The sequence below is a fragment of the Carassius auratus genome, chromosome 5 (genome assembly GCF_003368295.1).
Source record: "Carassius auratus strain Wakin chromosome 5, ASM336829v1, whole genome shotgun sequence".
Taxonomy (NCBI): domain Eukaryota; kingdom Metazoa; phylum Chordata; class Actinopteri; order Cypriniformes; family Cyprinidae; genus Carassius; species Carassius auratus.
In genome coordinates, this window is record NC_039247.1 from 21,632,914 (window position 1) to 21,650,999 (window position 18,086).

The window sequence follows — 18,086 nt, forward strand, 5'->3', positions numbered from 1 at the left end:
GGAGAATTTAGAGGCTTAAAAGAATACTCTAGAGAACATCAGTGATGAGGAAAATAAAGCAAAAATTCATTTCAGGCACAGGACTATGACAGATCTTTTGCTCTGTCTGGATGGATTTTGTATTGTTTGGCTTGCACTGAAGGTCACAAGTGATTTTACGAAATTGAATGTGTCTAAATGAAATAAACTTGTCACATATTTTCCATAAAAAAGAAATTACCTAATAGGAAGCAGGAGCCACACACAGTCTGTAATACTGAAACGCTATTATATGAATGAGTATCTCATATTCAGCCATAAACTTGTGTACAAGAATAGAGATGGTTAGTTTAATGTGTATATCTGAACACCAGGACCTGCATTTGGACTAGATCCCCTTCATGTCGGCTTGTTTTATCTTCCCTGCCGGTTGACTTCACATCAAATATGAACTCTGATAGCGTTCTAGTTTGTTTTACTATAAAACATGCTGTGTGCCCATGTGGACGGTTGTTAATGAGAAAAAAAAAAAAAAACAGCAAACATCCTCTCAGGTCCAGCTGTTCTCTACTAGGTACTTTCACGATGTAAAGTTTACAAAAACAGTGTGCTGGGGGTATTGGCATCTCCTCGGATACAAAGGAAGTGACCAGAGGCCATCAAATCAGTCAGTGTTGATTATATTTCCACTGGCCGTAATTAAGGTGGATGTAATGTCTCTGGTCATAAATGAGTGGCAATGTGAGGTCTGTGTGTGTGGGTTTGCAGACGACGAGGAGACAAATGAGATCCTCAGAGCAAGAAAAAGAGGATGCAATCTCAAATGCGAGTACTGGAGATTTTATTATCTGGCACGAGAAAAAAATTCATTAGGCTATAGTGAATCTTGAGAGTCTTCACAAATTAATAGAGTATTTACTGTAGCTACAGTGGCTCTTTGAAGTCTAAATGTGTATCGTCATGAATACCTCCCCTTAATTATCACCTGTCATCCGATTCAGAATTTAAACTGGGGCAATAAAGAAAAGCCCAGTCTATGGTCATGTGTACAGCCCAAAATAACACAACCGGCAAGGATAGAGTGGATATGAATTTGTTTTTCACTAATTCCAGCACCGTTTCCTTCCGCTGTATTGGCAGAGGCCATACTGCCGTCGGTCCTGAAAAGCTGGGAAACTGGCAGCTAACCGCAGGCAAACATAATCCCAGAAGACTGTTCACCAGCAAGCTCATTACGTTCGTTTTCTGTCTTGTGGACACAATTTTAGAACAACTTTGTCGCGATCAAAGCAATCGCAATGTTAGACATCTCATTTGTAATGTTGCATTTCATCCTTGAGGAAAGTCATCCCTAATAAGAAGCCATTCCGGTTCGTGTAGATCAGATGAAATCCTTGAGGCCAGAAATACTGAGGGATGTCCAGGCATATTTTTGCAGGTTGGCCTTCCCTCTCAATCAAAATCTGCAGATGGAAAATACTCTTCAGGTGGACATGTAGAAGTGTAAAGTGGCCCAGAGTGGGAAACTAAGTGAGGGGTGTGTGAATGATTACAGGTTGAGTGAGATTGTGTAATGCTGTTCTTCAGCTGATGTGAACATATAGCAGCATGGCCTGAAGTTAATGGTGATAGATGGATAATCCTGCTACCCTTTATTTTATATTCTACTGCACATTCTGCTTCCTCTCTGTATTTTTCTATTCATATAGTCAGTGTTTAGCAACAGCTGTGACTCAAATTGTTTTATACATACAAGAGCAGGTATGAATTGAATAACGTCTGAATGCATTAATAACTGCAGTCAATCCCTGTGATGGCAGTGATGTAACCATAGAAACAGTAAATATAAAGCTTATGTACTTTAAGGATTTGGTTTCATACATACATAGAGCACATCAAATTTAGTTAATGGAAGCTTAGCATGCTTGCTTGATGCGCAGGACCTAATGAGGTTGTGTCAAACAAGTATGTTTGAGCTTCCTTTTACCATATTCCATGTGTTCCATGTATATGCACTGTTAAATATTTTATCTGTGCAAAAAGGCCGAAAATTAAGTCTGTTCATCACATGAAGCAATCAATATTCTTCAGAAAACTTTGATTAAACTGCTTGATTCATATGGATTACAAATGTCTTTAAGAACTTTTTGAACCTGAAAGGTATTGGTTGCTTTGACTTTAAGTTTATGCAGTTTGTTTCTCAAACAACCATGTTGGAAGACTAATATGTGTCCATATTCCAGGATGACAGTGCCAAGATTCATGAGGCTCAAACTATGAAAGAGTGGTTCAGTGAGCATGAGACATTATTGTCATACATTAATAGGTCACCAAGTCCTTAGCTTAACCCTTTTGAAAGTCTTTAGGGTGTGCTGGAGTCGACTTTACAGAGTGGTTTGACTCTCCTAATGTCAATACAAGATCTCTCTCAGTCAAATGAAATATAATGGAATGACATGAAGGTGTTTAATTGATGACAGAAATAAGCCTTCGGTTTACCCGCACTCATAACATTTGCACAGAATCAGTTCAGTATCAATCACCAAAAGAATCAGTTCAGTTCAGACGCTCTGTGTGTCAGTCTGCTTCACGCTGAATCAAACATGCGCAGGATCGGTTCCCGATTCGGACGCGTCTGACAGAAACGGTTCTTGACTCGAGAACGAGTCAGTCTTTTGTTCGCGATGACAGTGGCAAATGACAGCAGGACCAAGGTTCCCAGTGCACAGCAGCATGAAGGAATCGTGCAAAGTACTGCTTTACTGGTCAGTGATTTACTTAATTACTGCACTGTTTACATTGATGGATTCGGCCTTTAAGTTATGTGTGATGTTCATTTGAGGAATATCACACCATTTATTTTAATCAGTAAAATGCAAACAGTAAAGCTGTTGTGCAGCACCTTGTTTCAAAGTTAATTTGATTACATTTAAATATATATATATGTGTGTATGTGTGTGTGTGTGTATAATAACAATAATTTTTATTAATTCGTTTAATTATTACCATTTTAATAATACATTTGTAATTAATCATGAAAAACAGAATCAAGAAAAATGCCATTTTTGATAATAATAATTTAATTAAACCATTAAAACTATATGAAAATAGGATTAAACACAAAACAATTTGTGAGAATTTTTGTAAAAAATATAACCAAATTAGGGAAAATGTTTTGGGAAAAGCTTATGTGATGTGACCACAAGCATATAAGCAAGTTTTCCCACATACTGTATACTCGACTAAATTTAGGAAAATCACTTAAGTTGTCGAATGCATTTTTTACTCTCATCATCAAACTATGAACAAAAAACAAAGCATTTCGAACATAACAAAAAATTAATTATTGAACAATGTATGCTCTGTCCGTCATTTTCTCCATGTTTATACTCTATTCATAACCTTTATAGGTAAAATAGCATAAAATAATGCAATTTAACATAATTGCAGAAGGGAAAAGTCCATCACTGATGGCACTAGATTATAGTCATGCTTTGCTGGTACCAGTTTTGGTAAATAAACAGGCCTGGTTTAATCCCAGTTGATTCTTCTCATCATATAAGCATACACACACAAACGGGAGGAGGACATATGGCATTAAAGGGATAGTTCACCCAAAAATGAAAATTCTGTCATAATTTACTACAGCTAGAACTTCTACGGGGCGTCGAGAATTACAGTGGTGAAGATATGGTGCCCTCAGTCTGATGTTATTTTATACTAGTTAGATCAAAATTCAAGCCAGAGGAGTTTTTCCTCTGTCATCTTGCTGAGGGTAATTTGTTTAAGGGTAGGGTTGTTTGATTACTCTAGTATGTTTAATGATGGATGCCCTTGAACTCAAGATGCTCTCTGCAGAGTGGAGCTGAAGGCCACCTGCTAGGAGTCCATATGAGATCTGACTCGGTTTCTCATGGCCACATTCATGCGAGGCAGAATCAGCAGGGAGGTTCACTTTCAAAGGCGTGACACTACAGGATTATTGACTTGACACTCATCAGTGGGGAAGGTCCAAATATTCAAAGGACAGTGGAGAAAAGCACAGTTTCTCTCTCACACTATTTCAGCAAGTCACAGCCTTTGTAGTTTCACACAACAGGACATTTGACTCTCACCATCAATTCTACTTTGCAGCTCATTCTGGTGAAAAAAATGCTCCATTTAAATAGGACTTAAAATTGGTGAATACGTCTGTTGTATGATGTTGTATCATCTCTTGAGTAATCATAACAGTTTTAATGCATTATAATATTTACTTATTGGTGGTTATAGCTTTTTGGAGTAAGATGATTTATAACACACAATGAACACAATGCATCCACTTAACTTACAATGAATTATATTTCACTTAGTTATTATGTATTATTAGTCTCATATCTTGTGAGTGTTATCTTGTTGTCTAGAAACAAGGGGTGGCTCAACTTTCCCGCATCCTCAAATCACCCTGCTCTCCCTTATACAGTTCTGCTCGTTGATATCAAGTTGCTACTAAGTACATTCAACAATATCAAATTTCGATGCAACATATCAGCAGTGCTCATAGTGGCCCGGTACCTCGTAAAAACATTTGCAACCCTGATAGCAGCCAGCCAATCAAATTCAAATTAGATCTTGCCAGATTGAGAAAGCTTTTTGCCTTTTTGTGTGCAATTGACATCAGATGGTCTTTGGAGGAGCGAAATATGGCGTAAACAGCTTGCTAATTGTTGTTGCATATGTGCTGTGGTCTGCCCTGGAGATGAACTGTTTTGTTGATGTTTTTACGTCTGTTTCCTTGCAGCTACGCTCGGCACTCTGGACTTCAGCCTTCTGTATGATCAGGAGAACAATGCCCTGCACTGCACTATCAACAAAGCCAAGGTAAGAACCCTCCATTTGAGTGAGTGTGTGAACGATTAAAATAAACAAATCCAAATCCAATCCTCATTTTGGAAGCACTTTCAGTATTTTGAAGCCAGTTCATAATACTCCTCCTTCCTGCCAGTCTGTCTTTTATAGGGTCTATAAAGTGAGCAGTTTTGCCCGGTCCTCTTTGTAATAGGGATGTTGTGCTCCAGGGGGATCCCTTTGGCCTGCGTTTGCCTGTGTGCTCTTTTCTCTGTTGTCGTGTGGGAAGCATTTCCCTTGACAACAGACTGCTGCTAGCATCTGTTGCTGTCTGTTTTGCTTAGTATTCAGTCTAGACCGACTTTGTCCTTCTGGCAGTATGCTACAAGCAATCTCTCTCTCTCTCTCTCTCTCTCTCTCTCTCTCTCTCTCTCTCTCTCTCTCTCATCTTTTTTTTCCTGTTTCTAATGCTGTTTCTCACACTCTGCCTCAGTACCTTCACAGAGTACAAAACACTGCAATGAAAGCGCAACTCTCCAGTAGTTTTATTTTTATTTATTTTTTTGCTGTATATTCTCAGATGTTTCTTTTTCAAGTGGATGTGTTTTTTGATTAATATTTTAATATTGATGCACTCTGTAGTTTATTGACAGACAGCAAGGCAACTATAGATGCTATTTACATTTAAAGGGATAGTTGTCCAGAAATGAAATTCAGAAGCTATTTAATAACTTTGTGTGAGGGGCAACCTTTAAATGTCATGTTTAGAAATCAAGATGTTTGACATAACTTCAAATTTTGTCTTGTTATTATTCATAAGGAATAAACCATGTGGACTATTTTTTTTGATACTTCTATGCCACTTCAGTGGTGTTTCTGAACCCTTTAAAGATAAAAGTAGTCTCCATTATTTACTACAATATACAATAGTAATATTGTAATATGATAACTTATATCTATAGCTAATATAATTGCTTGTATTTTCATCATTTTGATTGTTTCACCTCATGTTGTTTTTTATCTAGTACTATCTTGAATAACTATTTTGGTAACACTTTAGAATAGGGAGCACTTATTCACTATTAACTATGACGTTTCGCTCAATAAATTCCTAATTTGCTGGTTATTAATAGTTATTAAGGCAATTGTTTAGGTTAGGGATGTAAAATAAGTTCATGTAGAATAAGACATTAATATGTTATATATATTAAGATGTGGAAACTTTTGAACAGGGTCATTTTTACAAATTCCGTTATTATTTTGTCTTGTGGAGTATATATAAACATATGTTAGGTGAAATAGCTCATTCAAGGCAGTACTAATTAAAAACTTACATGCAATTTTCATCATACCTCTTATTTTGTTAAAATTATGAACATTTTGTATATTCTGTGAGGGGTATATAAACATACACAACTGCATATATAAATAAATTCTTAATTTAATTCATATTTAATTTTTATTTTTATTTTTTTTATTTTAATTAATTTTTTATAATTTTTAGTGCTTCAACTTATTTCAGCTAGTTGCAAAGGCATGATTTGTCATTTTCATTCAAAGTTCATCACATCATATTTTTAAATGAAGAAAATTGTTTTTTTTTAATTTAGTTTCAGCTAATGATAATAACCCCTAGTTTGAAATAATGACTGGTTAGTGTGATCTGCTGAAGGATGAACCAGTTGATTAATGAGGTAAAGTATTATGACATTGCATTGAAAGGTTATGTTTATTTAACCTATTGAATATCTAAATCTATATAAAAATGGGACTGGTGCATTTGACCCTAAACCAACCTAATGATACAGAGGTTCTCTAAAGTCAATTCTTCAGTGCATGTTATTTCTAAGAAAAAGAGCATTTCTCACTGTGAGAAAACAGATTGTACTATAATGCTCTTGTTGGTCAGTTTAATCGCTAACAGCAATGCAAGAGAGAGCTAAATCTGGTCAGTGTCTATTCAGTTACAAAATGCACTGCATGAGCAGCTGTGCAGCTCTTTGTAGTGGAGGGCTCTCTCTCTCTCTCTTTCTCTCTCTCTCTCTCAGAGGTGTGCTGATGCCTGTGGAACGAGAGCCACTGATTTGGGTCTCTGGGTCTCTCTCTTTTGTTTTCTCTCATTCTGTTTTACACTGAGCACTCAAATGTCACCCTTGATGACATCTAATCACTCTGTAAAACAAACACCTGCCTGCACATCCAATCTTTTCCTGTTCTGCTACTTCATTACACTTTCAATTATGACATTATGCTCAGACAATCAACCTAGCTAGGGCTTGGTTTGAAAATTGTATTGATGAATCCTGAAAGACACAGAATGGAGATTAACTCACAAATTATTGTTAAACCAGGGCAGTTATTAACTCACAAATAATTGAACCATACTCAAGTGGATAGTTGAGGAAGAGTTCATAGTAAATTGAGTTCATAACTGGTTAAGTTTAAAAATAAATTATCATTTTGAATGATTTTCATGTTCTAGGGTTGGTTAATATGACAAAATATCAATTCATGAGATGGTTTTTAAGGCTATCTTGTACAGCCAAGCTAATTTAACCTATTAAGTGTTTGTGTGTGTGTGTCTGTGTGTGTCTGTGTGTTTGTATATACAGTATATATAATTTTACAAAGGGAAAAATGACATTATTTAGGGTAGGAGTTTATTTCACAATAGTGATATTAATAGGTATGTTTACATGGACACTTTTTGCTTCCATCAGAATGAATTCTGATTGACAAATCTGAAGTTGGTGTTTACATGGATGCCAAATAAAGTGATCGGGTTTATATGCACGTTTATATGTCTCAAGCTTCTGCTCAGATCTAATCTTTTGACAGGTGCACACTGCATGAATATACAGAGTTTCCCGCTGTTGTCGCACACCGTTTTAAAAAGCACACCTGATATTTATCTGTGTCGGGTCCTAATTATCTGACGACCAGCACATGAACTGTTGTGCAGCGCTGCTAAATTTAAAAAGCTGTAAAAGCGTTTACATGTCCTCTCGCTCGGATTACAAAAGGAATACATTTACAATCTGATCAAAATTTTTGTCAATTCTGGCCAATTCAAGTTTATTTGTATAGCGCTTTTTACAAATCTATTCAATCCTATTGACCTGTTTACATGTGACTTTTTTTATTTTGATTGTGCTTCTAGTGATATTTTGATCATATTAGCAGGGTCCATGTAACGTAGCTAATACAACACAGTTATGTATTTATTTTTTCTTTGATGCAAATTATAAACAATATGGACAAATACAATAAATCAAAGATTCAAATGACATAAACAGTGCTTCGGAAGGATAGTTAACCCAAAAAAGAAAATTCTGTCATTTACTTACCCTCAGATTCCAAACCCCTATGAACTGCTTTCTTCTGTTGAACACAAAAGATATTTTAAAGAACATGGGTCAGCAAACAGTTGAAGGTAGCCACTGACTTACATGGTTTCTTCTTCTTCTTGCTGCCCATACTATGGAATTCAATTATTATTGTTTGGTTATCATTCCTCAAAATATCATCTTTTGATTTAAAGTTTTAGTTTATAAAAAAAATGAAAATGATGTCATTAATGTTGTTCCAAAACCATGAGACCTCCGTTCATCTTCGGAACACAGTTTAAGATATTTTAGATTTAGTCCGAGAGCTCTCAGTCCCTCCATTGAAGCTGTGTGTACGGTCTACTGTCCATGACCAGAAAGGTGAGAAAAACATCATCAAAGTAGTCCATGTGACATCAGAGGGTCATTTCGAATATTTTGAAGCATCAAAAATACATTTTGGTCCAAAAATAGCAAAAACGACGACTTTATTCATCATTGTCTTCTCTTCCGTGTCTGTTGTGAGAGAGTTCAAAACAAAGCAGCTTGTGATATCCGGTTCACGAACGAATCATTCAATGTAACCGGATCTTCTTGAACCAGTTCACCAAATCAAACTGAATTTGTTTTTTTAAACGGTTCGCGCCTCCAATACGCATTAATCCACAAATTACTTAAGCTGTTAACTTTTTTTAATGTGTCTGACACTCCCTCTGAGTTCAAACAAACCAATGTCCCGGAGTAATTCATTTACTCAAACAGTACACTGACTGAACTGCTGTGAAGAGAGAACTGAAGATGAACACCGAGCCGACTTCAAGCATTTCTGCACATATATCTTTACAAATCTCAATATAAACAAAAAAGCAAAATCTTTAACAATACATTTTATATAATTGTCACAATATATACTATCATATCGCCCAGTTCCAGTCTGCAACACTAACATACTTCTGTACTACTATTTTAGCTACTGCATCTAAAGCCCACAGCAAAAATAATGTTTTGGGTGATTTGTGAACTTTCCGGTCTGAATTTTAATGGGGAAAAGCTGGGTACCATGAAATAAAACAGAAGCAATTAAAAACAGTTTTCTGTATTGTCATACTTCAAAAAGAAATGAACTATTATGAGCTGATGGTTTTTAATTAATCGCTTGCAAAAAAGACAAATCAGTCCTGAACTTGGCCTAGCCACTTACTCTTTCACTAAATTGTCTGTTCTGGACTTAATTATTAAACATCATTATACATTCTTTCATACAGTGCAAAAAAAAAAAAAATTTTTATATTTTTATTTTTTATAATATTTTTTAGACCAGTAATTTGTTTTGTTTTACAGTAAAAAAATATCTTAACATCATTAAAATGAGATGCATTTACTTGGGAAGCAAAATTGCGTAAGATATTAAGACCATACAAATATATATGTATGTGTATATGTGTATATATATATATGATTCCTCAAAAGTGCTAAAGGAATCATTAAGGGACCACAATCATTAAGTGAAATTGGTGTCAGAATGGTCAAATTCCCATCCCTCTTAAAAAGAAAGGTTAATCAGTCATAATACTATTTAATCGCCTGTTGGATCTGTACTTTGTGTCAGTGACAAAGCCTTTCGTAAAGGTAAATAAAAAGGGCAGCAGTCATTTCTGGTGAGCACAGATATCCTCTGGAGAAACAGAAGCCTCACTGTTCTCTCCTCATTTTACACCTCAGATTAACACTGTTATTGAAATCAGCTCTTATGGAGCAGAAGAGAGAGGCACTAAAGATGGGATTGCCAACTGCGTGTATATGGCATTGTTCTGTGATTTTTATAAGACGCCTACAGTCCTCTAGGCTCGTTTACATTCTTTCAGCCCTGCATCATTTACATTGTACTCATTTACAATATTACTTACAATAAATTGTGTTAACAGGGTAATTAGCAGTGTTTGCTAAGAAAAGCTTAACTATTACTTTTTCTCATACCTAAATTACTTCAAAGATTTGGGGTCAGTAAGATATTTTTTTTCTTTTAAAGAAATGTATAATTTTATTCAGCAAAGTAAAGACCGTAAAGACATTTATAGTGTTACAGAAGATTTCTATTTCAAATAAATGCTGTTCTTTAAAACTTTATAATCCTGAAATACATTTTTCAACAAAAATATTAATCAGAACAATTATTTTCAACATTGCTAATAATAATAAATGTATTTTAAGCAGTAAATCAGCATATTAGAAAAATTTCTGAGGGATCATATGACACTGAAGACTAGGGATGGGTATCGTTAAGGTTTTAATGGTATTACTACTCTTACCGATACTGCTTAACGTTCCAGTACTTTAACGGTATTCTTATCGGTACTTTGTGTTGTGTGTGATTTTTTTTTTTATAAACAAGTTGAGAACAATTAACATTTCTTTATTTTTTTTTATGTAAAACTAATAATGGGCTTGTCTTGGACCAGAGGTGTTAGGAGGAGTTGGTTGGTTCATAGTAGCTGCAGCTAAAAAAAAAAAAAAATATATATATATATATATATATATATATATATATATATATATATATATATATATATATATATATATATATAATAAAAAGGTTGCAAAATGTGGCAATTAGCTATTTTGTAAACTAACTTGAGGTGCTGTGCATTTAAGCATTTAAGCCAAATAAATGTTTACATTTACATACTGATTTTTCCTTATTTGGAATTTTAAAACAAGTAGAAAATATGTTGATTTCATTCTCATTATTCCCAAAAGAAATCAACAGACATTCTACGTTCTTTCTAACCAGAGACGAGCTAGCTAGGCAGTCGATACACATAATGCACTTTTGAAAGATGCTTTGAAAGATCCGCCCTTACATGCAAATATTGTTTTGCACTTATGACAATGTGGGTTGTCAGCATTAACTCTAGTGAAGTATAACCACACTTTGGAACGTTTTGCTCTCTCCGCCATCGTCACTCTTTGTATTAAGCGGGAGTTTTCGTTCTGTTATGCGTGTACCGCGCTCGTTCTTGTTGTGTGTGTGCGTGTGTGTGACTGACAGGCAGCCTCCGCGGCGTGCATGAGAGTTCACGCAGATCTCACGGACAAACGTTCATAATTTAGCCCCGGGGCCAGTTTAATACCGGGTTTCGGTACCCATCCCTACTGAAGACTGGAGTAATGAGGCTCAGATTCACTTTTCCCGTAACAGGAATACATTTAATTAAAAAAACAAACAAACATTAAAATAGCTATTTTATTTTAAATTGTTGAAATACTTCACAATAGTGCTCCACAATACTGTTTTACTGTATGTATGATTAAATTAATGCATCTTTTGTGAGCAAACCAGCAAAACAATCTCACTGACTACAAACGTTGAACTGTAGTGTTAAATGGAATTTAAGTATTCAACTTTAACATGCATGTAACTTCTCCTGCATTGTTTTTAAAATGAATAGTACTTCAATTCATACCCAAGTGATCAAGATCATGCCATTTTTATTATTATTATTATATGACAGACGATAAAAACAAGTCCCATAGAAGAAAATCTTGAATACCCTAGTGACCACGTAGTGACATGATAAAAATAGTTAGCAACCCCTTAGAAACTGCATAGCAACGCTCTGACAATCATCTACAGACCTCATGTTTTCTGGCTTTTGCACAGATGAAAATAAATTAGTTATTCATAATGCAATATGTGTCATTTCCTGTTATTTCAATGCAGTGTGTAATGAGTACACAGATGAAGACATAAAATGAATTTGTAATATTGATATTGTTGCTGTATAAACTGTTTTCTGGGACCCTTGGGGAAATAACTGAGAAATTACTGAGAGTATGAACAACCTTGTATTCATTGTTACTGTGCCAATATTCACTGTTTACAAATTATGCTTCAGGCAATTGCTTTTTGTTCCTTGCTTGTGAGAGAAAGACAAAAATACGTGCTGTGTACATCCAAGAAGACGGCATTTTTTGGATCGTGGCCACATCAAAGCAAGATGTACCAGGCCACCTGGTAATTGAAAAATAACAGGTGGCTTCAAGTTAGCTATGCACTGGGGTTAGATACCGGTCAGCTGTGCTGTTTGTTTGCTGGGCTCTTTGATAATGCTGAGATGCCATCTTTATTTATTATTTATTTATTTTACAAAAATGGCTCTGCCTCTTTGTTTTGCAGTATATAAAACATAGAATGCAATTATGTTGTTAGGAAAAGCATCCTGGCCATTAATCTGCCAGACTTGTGCATTAGCTCAAGTGTTGTTGAGGTTGTTCTCAGTTTTTTCTCATAACTGCGTTAGCTGGATAAACCTATAAGGCAAAAAAAGCCCATTTAGTGATCTCTGATAACTAATATTGTGCCCAGACTGAAAATGTGCTATTCCCATCAGTAACACCATCTCCTCAAGGCACTTTATACTCAAACATGGTCTAATTCCCTGAGAGCTGAAGTAGAACAGTGATTTTTCTCTGATTTATACATTTACAGGGCATGTCCTTAACTTTAAATCCTTGACATTTCACAAAATAATGACAGAATTCTCCAGTGTTGCATCATGTTTGTCCTCCATTGCATCATATTTGTCCTCCATTGCACCTTGTTAGTTGACAAATTAAACCAGTGAAAAGTGTGTTTAAAGTGGTGTTTCTGTTCTCTTTTTTTTTCTTTCTTTTTTTTTATCTTAAAAGTCCACAGGGGCTAAAGTTCCCCTAGTTGTAGAAACACCCTCACACACCTGACAGGTGGAAAGAGTCACAAAGAGTTTTACAGGATCAAAGATGAGCTTTCTGTAGCTGTCACGGTGACCCTTGCTGCTTTGATCTGCTTTCTGTTGGCTCATCTCTGAATGTGAGCCAAAGCTTCCAAAACAAATCCAGCCCACATACAGACCCAGCCACCACTTCTATCAGACTACAGGCTGTTCATATTTCATTACGATTGTCCTATAATGTACGGACCCTTATCAGTATTATGCAGATAAGGCAAGCTGTTGAATTATGAAGTAGTCAGTCATCCAGAACTCTTCAATAATAAGTGGACAAATACCAAGCAGAAGGTAATGATGAGTGTCGGTGGAATTGGTTTTTCTGGCTAAGGAGAGGATGTTGTTTGACTTTGCAGAGAATTTTCTGACCTCTGCAGTCTGCTGTTCATGTTGAATAATTTAAAGTCCAATGAAATGATGAGTTATGGCCAGTTATACATTATTTCTATATAAAAACACATGTACACACACACACTCAGTAGTATGACTGATAGCTGGTCATACAAGCACAAGAAGAGAACAGTACTTCAATGTATAGCTATTGATCTCTCACTATGGCATGTACCATCCCACTTCAGATTATAAAGAAAACCTTAGAAACTACTTTCAGTGTCATTCATCTTACAGAGCCCTTGAAAATGATTTTAGTGAGTAGAGCCAATAGCCGTTTGTGTTAATCAAACAGTTGAAGGTCATTCTGTTCAGTGTCTGCTCCGTTTCAAAACATAACTTGATTAATGTAGTTGATTACGCTGGGGTGAATTCACCAACCAGTTGTGCCACTTTTGAATTTTGGAAATCAGGATAGATCACTGCATTACTCTGTTACAACACAAAAATTTGCATTTAATTAACTAACAAAATCATCTCTAGGCTAAATGTGTTCAAATATCTGTTTTTCAGCACAAAAATGCTTAATTTCTACTGTAATTTCACCTGAGAAAAGCAAGTGCTAAACAACATTTTGCAATGTAAATGGGGCTGTTTTGGGGGATTTGACTTGCAAATATAAACCTTCACTAAATCAAGTGGTAAGTGGTACTTTAAAAAAAAAAGTAATCATTGGCGAAATCCAGTCTACAACCAGCAGTAGCATCCAAAAGTACAGCAAGATGGCTAACTGCCATCTTTAATCGCTGCTGTGTGTTTAGCTTTACACTCGCCTCAGCCACAGACGGCACACCCACAGACCGCCCACAGTCCATTCACATGCCGTCTGATGCATATTGCACAAAACTGGCAAGTGCTGGCTGAAATTCCCGTTCCAATCAGATTGGCAATTCCAGTCTAATTGACTGACTTCATGCAATTTACAAAAGTCATGAAGCACAGGAGTCCAACAGGGAACACAGCCATGATTTTAAGACACCATGTTACCACAGTTAGCATCTCAAAGGAAGATCTAGCAACCGAACTAGACAGAATTGCAAGATTTGGGCAATCAGATCTTTAAAATATATATATATTTTTAGATACTTGGTAAACAAGGTCTCCTTGAACATGCTTGTATTTTAAGCTTTTATTCTCAGAGTTGCAGTATATATTTTCATATTTGCATGACCCTTAAAACATAAAACCATTACTTTTTATTTAGTTTATTCTGATAACAAAAAAATTTGATTGCCTTCAAATTTGCTTTAGAATGGTTTTGAAAAGAATAAATTGCATTTTAACATTTTAAAATGGAGAACAGTTATTTCAAATTGTAATAATATTTCACAATATTGCTATTTTACTGTATTTTTAATCAAACAAATGGATCCTTGGTGAACATTACAGACTTTTTTTCCAAAACATTCTTAATTATTTTAAACTTTTAACTGGTAGTGTAGATATCTGACATACTGACATATTTTCAACCATTATTAACAAATTATCATTGAAATCTAACTCAAGACGCTGCAATAAATATGAATGATTTTGTTTAGTAAATCTTGCTGAGAACACAGTTCACTGACTGATTCCATGCTGTTCCTTTATAAGGAGCTATGGAAACAGATGCTGGTGTAGAACACTTTAGCTCTGCCGTCAATCACCCTCCTGCTGTCAGCTGGGTCTTCTGGAGCACTGAACACTGTTCTCTGATTCTCTGAAGAACCTGATTCAGGGTCTACTCCATCACATCAGCCTGACATGCCTCAATCACAACACTGACATTTTGTGCAGTCTAAAGGGAGGATAATAGGAATTACCAGACCATGTCCATTACCTAAACAGAGACCTGAAACACTGAGAATAAAAGAGCTATCATGCCCTGCAAATCACCTTTCAATTCGCTTAATTCATTTGGTATAGGGAAAAAATAGCGTGGACTAGCATACTGAAGTTGTTCAGGACCACGGTCAGCAGCGGGTCAAGACATTTCTCATACATTTGTCCTGTTTTTATCAGCATTTTTGAAGTTTAAATAATGACTCCAAGGGTTTCTGTAGGTCTTTTAAATAAATCTTTAAAAATCTTAATTCAACGGTGTATGAAAGCTTGTTTTCCCTGTTAAGTAGATTTTTCTGAGCCCATTTACCAGAAACGTTGATCAGTTAAGCCTTCTTATTTTGTCATTTTGCTCTTCAAGTGGTCTTTAGACATTTGCACTAAAAAAAAAAAAAAAAAAAAAAAAGCAAGACAAGAAAACAGAGCAACAATGTCACTTTTTTTGCGTTGTGATCCAGAGGTACAGTAAAAGTTATTTCCATATTGTAGATGTTGGGAGCAGAGCAATAAGCTTTTTTATTTGTTTGTTTTTGTAAAATTAATTTAAAATTAATGGAGATTTGTGAGAGACCATTTAGAGACCATATTATAAAATGGTGTTCTATTTTCAATTTGTTTAAAAATTTACTTAGATCCAAAATTGTCTAAAAGTCTTACATTTACCTTTAGAAACCTGCAGAAGTAAATATTATGAAATATTTACTTAGCCAAAGGTTTTTTTTTTTGAGGGAATAATTTCACTAAATGTCATAACAATATATATGCAAAGCTCTTGCTCATGCGGCACTTATGACACTTGTGTAAGCTTCACTACATGTTAAAAGAATTAAAACATTGATTGGATGGCAAAGTTTAGGGTCAGTAAGGTTGAATACTTTTATTCACCAAGGATAATTTTTTAATTAATGACATTGACATTAAAGACATTTGCATTGTTACAAAAAGAAAAATACAGCATAGCTACCTTTAAGATATGTTTCTTGAACGTTAAATCAGCAAATCAGATTTCTGAAGGATCATGTGACACTGAAGACTATCACAGGAATAAATAACATTTTAAATATATATTCAAATAGAAAACAATAATATTTCACAATATTACTTTTTTACTGTATTTTTGATCAAATGCAAATGCAGCCTTGGTGATCAGAAGAGACTTCTTTTAAAATCCTCAAAAAAAAAAAACAATTCCTACAGACCCCAAACCTTTAAATGGTAGTGTATCGTTATAATGCATCATTACCACAGTCATACATTAAAGCTACTTAAAAAGAGATGGTACTTTTTAGTAACTGAGTAACACCGATTTGATTTTGGCTTGATTGGTATTAGATTTGGGCTCTACTGAAAACAACTAGTTTCCAACGTATGATCAACCTTTCAGTTGACGTAATTCATTCAGCAAAAGCAGATTAAAGCTTTGATAGGTCAGGACCATGGACAGCACTGGATTCAGCAGGAATTCTTACATGTCTTGTAAATCTGGCTCCTATTTGCTGTTCTTGAATTAATCTGAGTATGTGTAACGTGTGGCTAACGTGGTTAGAATGAACAAAAAGTAATGTTTTGTGGAGTGTAGCAGGTGGTTGGATATGTGTTGGTGGAGTGTCAGGGGTGAATGTGTTGGTATTCGGTGATAAGCGCAGATCTGAGACATGTACGTCAGAGCACACGAGGGATTACAGGGGTTTACACATCCAGAAATACAGATAATGGGGTATTTGTAATCAAAGCAGAACCATCACATAAAAGCATTTGCCTTACCAGGAACTTGCCTGCTGGTTTATGTAGGGAGATTATGCCTGCTGACATCACTTACGGCTATGATGTTAGCAGTCACTTTGTGACCGAATCAAGTTTACAGCCTATAACCATAATGTAATGATTTTGTTGTGAAGCATTGCTCATATGATGGACATCATATGTACCCTATTATCCTAGGCAAACAAATGGATATTACTGAGTGTTTAAGCACAATTGTGTGGTTACAAACACATGGTAGCTGCTTAATGCCTACAAACATACAGACAGAATAACCGAAAGAAACACAATGCGAAAACGAAAATGTAGCCTTGGTGAGCACATTAATAAACATAAAAAAAAAAAACGTATCGACTCCAAACTTTTGAAGAGTATCATTGTACTAAGGCACTTCCAAACTGAACTGATATGTTCACCATAGGCAGCAGTAATGTTCAAAGTCTCACCTAACACTTGCAAAATATAACTGTGAATACCAATAAACTACAACAATGTACAAGACCATTTCAGCAGCCTTGGTACTGGATGTGTTTTCACATTTATTTTTCCCATAGAGATTCTAAAAAGTCTTCATTAAACAGTCATACACTGTGAACCAAACCTACAGAGTGAATCACATTAGAAACTTTGATTTGTATCAAACAATTATTTGAAAAGACAAAGGTAGTAGATTACATATATAAACTGTAGAGAGAGAGAGAGAATTTTGTTTACTGCAAATTTATACAAACATTTAATAGTTTCTGAGTTGTATTGTGCCATTCAGAGTGCTTTATGGGAGTATGCGAGCTCTTTTAGCATTATGTGATTGTTAAATTCTCTGATTGGTAGAGATTTCTTTGCAGAATTATGGGTAATGTAGTTTTTCCCCTGGAATTCTGCTGTTAAACAAATATTTAAAAAAATTACTTGGGCTGATGGCAGATTAACAACTTCACAGTATGTCTGTCTTTAAGAGTTGTAGAGTTTGATGTCAGTTCAAGAATTGTGATTAGCAAAATTATACGTAGCACCCACTCCACTTTCATTCCCCACCACTCACATATTCTCATCAGGAACATTGTGATCACAGACAAATGGATTGGAAAGTTTCAGTGTTGTTAGACTTTGTGTCATCACCCTTGGAATGCCGTTCAGCCAATCACATTCAAGAACCAGAACTATTATATAATAAAATCTAAATCACCTACAAGTAGACACCTGTCACCATCGAAGT

At 35.3% G+C, this 18,086-nt stretch overlaps 1 protein-coding gene across 5 annotated transcripts in view; it reads left to right on the forward strand.

The window, feature by feature from the left end:
• The window catches only part of LOC113081025 (double C2-like domain-containing protein beta), a 230,184-nt gene that overhangs the window by 174,630 nt on the left and 37,468 nt on the right, over positions 1-18,086 (forward strand). For 4 of the 5 annotated variants that reach the window (XM_026253087.1, XM_026253097.1, XM_026253092.1 and 1 more), the window contains one exon: positions 4,760-4,839. In XM_026253087.1, coding sequence (XP_026108872.1) covers positions 4,760-4,839 — 80 coding nt within the window. Of the gene's footprint in view, positions 1-4,759; positions 4,840-4,963; positions 5,651-18,086 lie in introns of those variants that run through there. The other variant, XM_026253106.1, reaches the window with a different exon arrangement.